This window comes from Nannospalax galili, unplaced genomic scaffold (assembly GCF_000622305.1).
Source record: "Nannospalax galili isolate Female #2095 unplaced genomic scaffold, S.galili_v1.0 scaffold482, whole genome shotgun sequence".
Lineage (NCBI taxonomy): Eukaryota > Metazoa > Chordata > Mammalia > Rodentia > Spalacidae > Nannospalax > Nannospalax galili.
Window position 1 is genome coordinate 693,020 of NW_008347521.1, and position 10,785 is coordinate 703,804.

The following is a 10,785-nucleotide window of genomic DNA, read 5'->3' on the forward strand; positions in this document are numbered from 1 at the left end:
ATTATGACTAGTAATAATCAGATACATACAGATTAGAGATGCAAGCGCCAAAATCTCAGTGTTAGTAGCAAAAACGAGTCTTTCTGCAAGGAACAATATATTCTAAAATGAAATGGTGATCTTTTTTAAAGGTTAAAAACTCATTCAATTTTATGTCTTACAGGGCTTATACTGAGTTCTTATATTGTATAACTGTTATTAATTCAACTGTGAACCTAGGAACTTACAGCCACTTGTGAAAGGGATGTATTCTTGCTCTGGAGTGGGTTACTGAATATGTTAAAGCTGTAATGAAATACTTCTTCTAATCATGTAGTTATTAAAAAAATTTTTTTTAAATTTCCTTCATGTGAAATAGTAGAGGGGATAAACATTACCAGTGAAATCTACCTGATGACTTTACATCCACACTCAGGTACTAAAGATCCGAGTGTAACCAACTGTGACTAGTAATAATCAGATACATAGAGATTAAAGACACATGTGCAAACATCTAAGCGTTAGTAGCATTAAAAATGTAGCAAACAACATATCTTGAAATGGAGATCTTCTTTAAAGGATAAAAACTCACTCAATTTTATGTCTGACAGGGTTTATACTGAGTTCAATATTGTATGACTGTATTAATTGAACTGTGAACTTAAAATTTATATCGCCACTTTTGAAAAAGATGTACCTTTGCTCTGGAAATTGTTGTTGAGTATGTTAAAACTATAATGAAATGCTTCTTCTAAAAAAATAAAAGAAATAAAAAAATAAATTAAAAGAAAAGAAAACATACAAGTATGTTTTTAGAACTTCAAGATAAAAAAAAAAAGAGGTCAATGCTAGGCATGGTGATGGCATTCTTTTAGTCCCAGGAGATCTCTGTGAGATCAAGGCCAGCCTGTTCTACTGAGTATGTGCCATGCCAGCTAGGGCTTCAAGGAGACCCTGTCTCAAAAAGACCAAAAGTTAAAAAATAAATACGGCTGGAGAGATGGCTCAGAGGTTAAGAACACTGGTTGTTCTTGCAGAAGACCCGAGTTTGAATCCCAGAACCCACATGGCAGCTAACAACTGTCATGACTCCAGTTCCAAGAGATCCGACGGCCTCTTCTGACCTCTGCGGACATTGCACGACACGGGTGCGCTTACCTACATGCAGGCATAATACTCACAGATGAAATAAAAATAATAAATATTAAAAAAATAATAATAAAATGTGTGTGGAGGTGGGGGCTGGGGATACGGCTCAGCACTAGAGTGCTTGCCTGTGATTCAAGAGGTCCTGCGTGAGAGAATGAGATTTATTCAGACATATGCCTTGCTACAAAGTCACATAATGCTCTAAGGGAACCAAGAAAATGTGTAGCATTGTTTAATGACATGAGAAAGGGAAGGACAATGCCACATGAGGTCGAGAGAGTAGGGACCAAGTGGGATCTTACAAGTCTTTGTAGAAGATTTGGATTATCAGTATAATGAAGCATTATTGTAGGAATTTCAAAGGGGAAATGATGTAATGGGAAATAAAAATCACTTTATTAGCAATGGGGGTAGGGGGTGCAAGAATGAGAAGAGCCCAAGGTAGGTTAACGGAGCACAGGTAAGATGAGATAATGGGTTATATTAAGGTGATAGCCATGAATGCTAGGTTCTAAAATTAAGGATTAATAATCCCAGTTTCATGTTGTGAATAAAGGTTAGCTATTATTACCATACCAAATGGGCTTTCTAAAAGGATGGAGATGAGAATGGTTGCTTAATATCGGGAAAAGCCCTAAATATTAAAATCATTTAACAAGCCAATGCAAGTTTCTCTGGCAAGGCAAATGAGTTAGAAAATTGCACTACAGACCTAGGTATAGTGGCAAATTCTTGTAATCTCAGCACTGGGAGGATGGGAATGAGGCAGGAGAATCATGAGTCCAAGGGCAGCCTGAGTTACAGAGTGAAACTCTATCATAGAAGAAAAGATAAACAAAGGGAAAAAAAGAAAGAAACGTAGTGGAATTGAAGTATTATACAGAAAAAGCTAAGTACAGAGGCGAGAGCAATGGTTCAGCAGTTAAGAGCACTGGCTGCTCTTGCAGAGGACCGGGGTTCGAGTCTCAGCCCCCACATGGCCGCTAACAACTGTCCTTAACTCCGGATTCAGAGGATCTGATGCCCTCTTCTGACCTCTGTGGGCACTGCACGACATGGGTACAGGTAGGCAATACAGTCACACACGTTAAAAAAAAAAAAAAGTAATAAATTTTAAAGAAACCACAACTGCTTAAAAAACAAAAACCTGAGTACATCAGTCCAATGAGACAGCTTAGTTGAGTAAAGGCACCTGCTGGCAATCTGAGTTAGATCCCCAAGCCTACAGGAAAAGCAGAACATGTGGGTACAGTAGACTGGCCTGGAAGCTTGCAGGCCAGCTAGCCTGGAGTCTGCCTGTCTCAACATGGTAGAAGGAGAACCCACTCCAGAAACCTGCTCTCTCTCTCTCTCTCTCTCTCTCTCTCTCTCTCTCTCTCTCTCTCTCTCTCACAAAAGGTGATGAAAATAATGAAATTGATAAAATAAACTACACCATCCACAAGGTACAGGAACGGGTGTAAAAGATGAGAGAAAAAAAAAAAAGTAGGAGTAGCCTGAGAGCAACTTTTTAACATAGTAGGAAATTTTCAGCCAAGTGGATCTAATACACTGGTTTCAGAATGCATCAACAGGTTTTGCATCAATGTAAAATCACTCTGCTTTTTACTAGTCACATATGGCTTGTGCTGTGATGCTTAATCCACAGCAATAGTAAACATCTAAGTAGAGGATTCATCTCCCATATGCACCCATAGACCGAGCCATGCTAATCCCCGTAACACTTTCATTTCCTGTACTACACAGTCACTGCAATTTCTTTCTCCCAGCATTCTCCAAAGGGGCCCATGATCTCTTTACCAAAGCAATGGCAGTGGAAAAAAGGAAATAAAGAGACCTTTTAAGTTCTACTGGACACTAGCTCTGAATTAAAACATGAATATCTGGGGTAAAGAGATGGCTCCTTAGTTAAGAGCACTGGCTGCTCTTGCAGAAGACCCAGATTTGAATCCTACCACCCACATGGCGGCTAACAACTATCTATAACTCCAGTTCCAGGGGATCTGACAGACGTCTTCTTCTGGCCTCCATGGATACTGTACAACATGGGTGCACTTACATATATGCAGGCCTAATAATGTTCTTACACATAAAATAAAATTTTAAAAAACAATACGAGCTGGGCGTGGTGGCACATGCCTTTAATCCAGCATTTGGAAGGCAGAGGCAGGTAGATCTCTGTGAGTTCAAGGCCAGCCTGGTCTACATAGTGAGTTCCAGGCCAGCTGGGGCTACCGGGAAACCCTGTCACAAAAAGACCAAAAAAAAAAAGAAAGAAAAAAAATTTTAATGTGCTACTAATTGGAAAAAGTAACTTGGGGATATGAAAAAATCAGGTAAAAAAACCACTACCTTCATACTCATCATTAAGCATGTCTAAGTATGGCCTATTAAAATTTAAGGCATCCTATTAATAGAGAAAATGAGGAATCTTGGCTTCATGGGCCATTTGGTTGTTTTCCTGCTAAGTTTGTTAAAACCTAACTTTGACAACATTCATGAAAGAATGTATTGAGGGCTGAGGCTCTAGCTCAGTTGGTAGAGTGCTTATCTAGCATACACAAAGCTCTGGGTTGAATCACTAGAACAGCATAAACTGGATATAGCAGCACACAACTGTCCCAGCACTCAAAATGCTGAGGCAGGAGAATCAGGAGTACAAAGTTTATCACTGGCTAAATAGTGAGGCCAGCCTAAGCTATATGAGATTCTGCCTCCTCCGCAAAAGTACTGATGAGGTTGAGTTGCTGAAATCTCTATGAAATATGTGGTAGAAGAAACTGTATTTGATTAACTTATCAACCAGTATGTCCTAAATTGAATGTGGAGATTCAAACAAAAGTTGATACCTGCTTGGAAAGCACTTTCATGTGTCCTATGCTTCCTCGACAGTATGCTTCAAGAATGACACCAAACTGTACAGACACAGCAGGAATATGCACCTCTGACCTGCAAAAAGTCAAAATTCAAATGGCTAGTTTATCACACATTTCAAATCATGGAATAGAAACACTGACTTCTGTATTCTATCAGGACACTTATGACACCAACCAGAGAAGAGAACTGGTCTTCTCCAGCATAATTATTAGGAAGATGGGCAAACCTTCCAATTTGTTAATAATTTAGAATACCCCCTAAAATCAATACCATAGTATTACAGAGGCCACACTTTCCTGAAGAAGCTAAGCCAAAAGGTAAGGAAGGGAGACTTTTTTTCTGATAGTTTCAGTAAGCTGGTTCAATGAGAAAGAAACCAAAAACGCTTGAATAGAAAGTCAAAAATGAAGATCCTATTATTTTCCTAGTAAACGAAAGAGTAACTGTAGCTCTTCTTGATTTTATTCCCATTTGATTAGTGAAATTAAGGTTCATGTGTTTGTAAAAATGACCTAGGTGATAAACTAAAATGAACTGGGCATGTGGTTGAGTGGTAAAGCACTGACTAAACATGAGCCAGACCCTGCATTAAACCCCCAGCACCGCAAATTCAATCCATCCATCCATCCATCCATCCATCCACCCACCCACCCACCCCACCCACCTATCCATCCATTCATCTACCCACCTATCCATCCAACCACCACTGACTTTACTCAGTAATAGTGGTACAAAAATACTACCCACAAACCTCTAAAAGGAATAAATAAATCTGCCAAAATATATTAAGAAAATTAGTTTATTGGAAACTAACAATCTGACAATTATTAGTTTCAGCTAAAAACCAAGAAAGCATGGAGGGATATGTTGGGGGACCCTGCTGCTAGGGTTGTAGTCCTCCATGTCCGGATAGCTCTAAGGGGCTCGGTACTATATGGAAGGCCCCCCCCCCTTCGCAGCAGGGGGCCTCCTGCTCTCTGCCTGACTTACCTGGAAAGTGCCACCAAGCACGGATGCCTGACCTTATTTGGAACATGACCTTTGGTATAGTTACCTGGAGTAAAAACTACCCCCAGGTTTTTTTCTACATGATAATTAGGCATTGCCCATAGTCGGATGATAGGATCCCCTGCCACATGTAAATAAAGCACACTATGAGCACCTATCAGCTGAAGCTTTGGCTGCTGCCTCCACACTATATTTTCCCTAACCCCCACTGAATAAAGGAGCTGTCTCACTGAGTCTGGAGCTATATATCACTGAACCTGCCTAACTGGAAGGGCTTTCTTCCGTCAGTGCTCACTGGCCATCCTGACCCCGTTCATTGCTTCTGCTCCCTTTGTCCTCGTGGATCAGTGGCCAACGACCCATGAGGGGACGGAGAGACCCCACAGGGATACTTACCCAAATTACCTTGCCAAATCACAAAAATCAAGTTTGGGTTTCAAAAAGTAAAAGAGCCAGGTGTGGTGCACACACCTTTAATCCCAGCACTCGGGAGCCAGAGCAGGAGGATCTCTGTGAATTTGAGGCCAGTCTAGTCTACATAGTGAGTTCCAGGACAGCTGGGGCTACAAAGAGACCCTGTCTCAAAAAGACAAAAAAGTAAAAGGTCTTCCTCTGGCATAGGGGCTGAGAATGCAGGGAACTGCCTGAGAGTGCCCAGATCCTGCCTGCACATGGTGAAGCCTTTGAGAGGGAACTGCCACTGATTCTAACCACCCCAACAGCTATCAAAATCCCTGAAAGCAAACCCTGAATCCATCACTCTAGAGTCCAGCCTTGGCAGACAGAAGAAAAATGGGGACAAACCCAATAGAGGGATGCTTTTGGAAGCCCTTGTCAAGAAATCCCAATGGACTCTGATATGAACACTTGAAATTTTCCTGGTTCTGACTTTTTTCTAGTTCCCTTTACTTCTCCTATTCATGATTCAAGGACCTTCTTTTCCCTCTACAGATAAGAGTTATGCAATTTAGGAGTCTTTTATCTAAAGACTATCTATCTAGACCCATTGAAGGGGTACCCCAAATGCCTCACCCTGTGCCCCTGTTCAGCACGGAAAAAGCCAGAGTGGTCTGCATCCCGATCCCCTATCTGCAAGGTGGGTAACCTCTTCAGGGGATGGTGTGATAATAGAAGGTAGGAATTGGCTAGGCAGTTAAGGTAAAAAGACCCCAAAGAAAAGTAGCCAGTTTCTTGGCTAAAAGTCAAGATATCCTTGGGCCTCTTATCAACATACTCCATTCCAAAGGCCAAAAATGTTGGAAGTATTTGGGACCTCTTATCTAATCCTTAAAAGATTTTAGGGATATCTCTTCAGAGGCGGGAATGTTAGAGTAGCAAAAAGCCCCATTTTTTAAAAAAAAAAAGAGTATATGAGGTTATCAGAAAAAAGTGATGGGGAGATATGGGAGGAGCTGGAGGAGAGTGGGTATGGATTTGATCAAAACACCTTATATGCATGTATGAAATTCTCAATAAAGTTTTTTTTTTTAAAGTAAAAGGTACCAAAGCAGTATAAATAATAAACAGATCAATCGAAACCACTAAAGCAAGTGACCATTCCTAAACATCCTAACCATCTTACTATATTGTATTATACTTACTGAAGCACAGTATGGTCTCTAATTGAAATATAAAGACTTACCTAAGATGCCAAAATAGAAACTGCCCTATCCTCCGATTAGCAAGTGCTCTTTCTAGGAGAAATCTAGAGAGGGCACAATCAAGAAAAGGCTCATATTTTAAAACTTGCACCAATTGTAAAAGATATTGAGAGAGTTCTTCATCACTGAAAGAAACAGAAAATAAAGAAACTCAACCACTTGTGCCAGAAAAAGATTCCTTCCTGAAAACTATCAAATGCTAAATGATTAATCACAACACCACAACAACATTATGGAATTCAGATGTGAGATATGAACAGGACAGCATCAAAGAATGGGCACATGGAATATTTTTATCAAATGAATTGTTATCATTAAGTATTATAGTCATCTAAGAGTTACCCCAAAACTTACTTTAACATAATTATTTTAAAACTTTTATTATGGCCGGGTGTGGTGGCACACACCTTAATCCCAGCAGAGGCAGGAGGATCTCTGTGAGTTCAAGGCCAGCCTGGTCTACATAGTGAGTTCTAGGACAGCTGGGGCTACAGGGAGACCTTGTCTCAAAAAGACGCCCCCCCCCAAAAAAATTTTTTTTTATTATGATTGTTGTGTGTGAAATGTGTGCATCTGAGTGGTGTATATACACCATGGTGCTCATAACGGAGGTCAGTTCTGTGGGTTCTGGAGATTTAATTCAGCAAAAAATGGCTTTTCTTACTTCATCTGGCCTGGAACCTACTATATATAGACAAGGCTGGCCTCAAACTCAAAAGATTCAGTTGACACTGACTTCTGAGTGTTGGGATTTAGGCATGCATCTCCAAGGCCAGCCTGTATCACAATCTTTTGTTTGTTTTTTTGAGACATGGTTTCCTTGTAGCCCCAGCTGGCCTGAAACTCACTATGTAGACCAGGCTGCCCTTGATCTCACTGCCTGTTTTCCATCATGTCCAGCTCCAGACTACAACCTTAATTACCTGTATCATAAAAACCCATGTTGTCCTTGTATAAGACCTACAAATATTGAAGCTGGAGAGATGGCTCAGCGGTTAAGAGCACTGATTGCTCTTTCAGAAGAGCCAGGTTCGATTCCCAGCACTCGCATGGCAGCTACGAACCATCCTTAACTCCAGTTCCAGGGGAATCCGAAGCCCTCTTCTAACCTCTGCGGCACGGGTGTACTCACATAAATGCAGGCAATACACTCATACACATAAAATAAAAATAACAAAATATATATTTTTTTAAACCTACAAATATTATAAAATCAGAAGTTAGCTGGGCATGGTGGCACATGCCTTTGGTCCCAGCACTTGGGAGGCAGAAGCAGGCCAATCTCTGTGAGTTTGAGGCCGGTCTGGTCTATATATCAAGTTCCAGTCCAGCCAGATCTGAACAGTGAGACCCTGTATCAAACAAAACAAAACAAAACAAAACAGAACAGAACAGAACAGGACAGAACAAAAACAAAAACAAAAGACCTGATTTTCAAAGCCAGGAGGAACCACAACAGGGCTTGGTGGCCCATGCCTGTCATTTCAGCACTTGGGAGGCTGAGGCAGGGTAAGCTTGAGTTTGAAGCTAGCCCGTGCTACAAAGCAAGCTCAAGGCCAGCCTAGACTGGACTACAGTGTGAGATCCTTTCTCAAAAATAATAAACAATCTAACAAACAAAGTCACCATTATAATTTGGGGTAATAAGCAGACTATGTGGGAAGAGGCAACACAGGCCTGGTGTGGGAAAGCCTAGCTACAGGGTTGGCCTTGGCTGGCAGTTGGAAACTAAAATTTCAGAAGAGTTTCTACTCCATTAATTGGTAAGAGTGGCTCACCATACCTAAACTGTTTGTGTAACACTATGATTTATGATGCATACCCAGTTTCCTTTGAGGAGCCCAGAAATTTGGTGCAGGCTAGACAGGGGGTAGTTATATTACTAGCACCCAATAAAAGTCCTGGCCACTAAATCTGAAACAAGCTTCCTTTGCTTTTACCTTTCTTATGAGACATTCAAGGAGCCACCTTCTTCCTTACCCACCCTTAGATTACTCCTTGGCCCCAAGAAGAGTCCCTGAAGGAGGTACCTCATCTGTCGTAGGCAGCTCACAGCATATTCCCGGACATACTGGTCTGGATAGTTGAAATCCAGGAGCTCCAGAGCTTCCCTGGGAGGCAGTTTAGGCCAAATCTGAAGGAGTGCCTGAAGCTGTTTAAAAATGGAAACTGGTTCAGAAGTTATGGAGGGCAAAAGTAACCTATATTTTTTCTAGCACAAAGGAGCATGGAGACGGGTCAATAGAAAGGAAAAATGCTTTAATACTGATGTCTTAAACATTCTGACAAATACAGATTAACAAAGATTGCCTTTGTTTTTGAAATATTCTATATTATAAGCTACAGAAGTTACTATGGAGGCTCAGTGGTTAAGAGCCTTACTTTTCTTGCAGGGGGCCTGGGTTTGGTTGCCAGTACCCACACATCAGGCTGCTCACAACCACCTGTAACACTGGTTCCAGAAGGATCTGATGATATATTAAAAGATTACTATATACTTTATGAAAACAGAGTTAAGACACCACAAACAAGGATTCTACAATCATTAGCCATTACATAATTAAGGACAAGAGAAGAAGAAAGAATCAAGAAGAATTTAAAGGTAAAACTAAAAGTATAGATATAAGCTGGATATTTTAAGCTATTAAAAATGCCATTTACATTTAAGCTAATAACTCAATATAAAACAAGTTTACTTTTAACTGAATTTTTTAGGATTTATTATTTTAAAATAATTATGTGTGTGTATTTCTGTTTGCCTGTGTGTGGGTATTTGCACATGAGTGTTGGTACCCACAGAGGCCACGAAGCACCAGATCCTCTGGAGCTTGCAGGATGTGGGTGTGGGAAACAAACTCAGGTCCCTCTGCAGGAGCAGTACTAGGTCTTAACTGCCCAATCATCTCTCCAGCCCTTAAGTGATTAAAGAATAATTATCACTTTACACAATCTTTTATTAACCAAAACATGCTTAAACTCCTAAAATCAGAAGAAATAAAAGTAATTCACAGAACTAAACAGATCTTTTATTTTTATTAAATAACAGATTTTAACTAGAAATGACCTGGACAAAGAACACAAAGACTCCTTGGGCACGAGGTAAAGCTGCAATAGGAGGGCAGGTCACAGCAGATGTAAACCCCAGTCTTCTGCAAAGGACTACTGCCTCTCATCAGAGCACTATGAGGTGCAGAGTCCCTACTCCCTTTGGCTTTGATGTGTACAGCATGTGTTTATAGAAGAGAGGAAAATAACTGGGAAGGAAATTTGTTATAGGTGAGAATGGAAAAAAAAAAGTTGATCTGTGGCTCTCCCAAAGATCAACCCTTGATACAACCTTACTCCTCTTGCTGAGTTTTCTGGAGAATCATGTACCACTAACATCAATCCTCAGGCAAGATCAGTGCTACAGAACTATGGGAACAAAGCTGCAGGGACTAGAGGATACCTGTCAGCTGGCTGCTTGGTCTTAAAAGTAACTGTGTGTGCTGCACTCCTATCTTCAGGCCTCTAGGGGTAAGTCTATAGCGCAGCCCTCCGCGCCTTGACTCCCCAAGCCACATTCACCCTTCCATCTCCCCCGCTGTTCGCTACTCCTAGTTTGGGACCTGCGCCATCCCTAGACTTGGGGCCCCAGACACCGGGGGAACCAATACTGCTTCCTGACCCTTCTCACCCAGACCAACTTAGTGCCTTTCTTGGGCCCCAGGGGCACCGCTTCTGGACCTGGCCCGGCCCTTACTTCTCTCTACTTCCCTGGTCCTGCAACACCTGCCAGCCTCTTGCTGGGGCTGACAGCCTCTTTCTGGGACTCCAAAGCTTACCTTTCCTCTCCCTGATCCTTTGCATCCAGTACAACCCAGCTACTCAATCCACTCCCTGGGAAATCTTGGGGCTTCTTCCCACCCCATCTGCCTATGCATCCCTGTGTGGCGCGGCCACTGCCAGGGTCTCAGGTCAGTCCAATATCCAAGTTCCTGAGGCCAAAATCATTCTTAGAAGATTCCAGACATAAGGAGAAAGTCTGAACATTTCTGACCCACATTGGAATTGGGCTACCGCGGAACTCCTGAAGACAAAATCAATCCAGCCACGACAATATAAAATCAAA

At 41.4% G+C, this 10,785-nt stretch overlaps 1 protein-coding gene across 4 annotated transcripts in view; it reads right to left on the bottom strand.

Annotated features, from left to right (window-relative positions):
• The window catches only part of Pik3cb (phosphatidylinositol-4,5-bisphosphate 3-kinase catalytic subunit beta), a 171,177-nt gene that overhangs the window by 36,311 nt on the left and 124,081 nt on the right, over positions 1 to 10,785 (bottom strand). For all 4 annotated transcript variants that reach the window (XM_029568812.1, XM_008844110.3, XM_029568811.1 and 1 more), the window contains 3 exons: positions 8,705 to 8,826; positions 6,656 to 6,799; positions 3,978 to 4,077 (listed from right to left, as the gene is read on the bottom strand). In XM_029568812.1, coding sequence (XP_029424672.1) covers positions 3,978 to 4,077; positions 6,656 to 6,799; positions 8,705 to 8,826 — 366 coding nt within the window. The remainder of the gene's footprint in view (positions 1 to 3,977; positions 4,078 to 6,655; positions 6,800 to 8,704; positions 8,827 to 10,785) is intronic.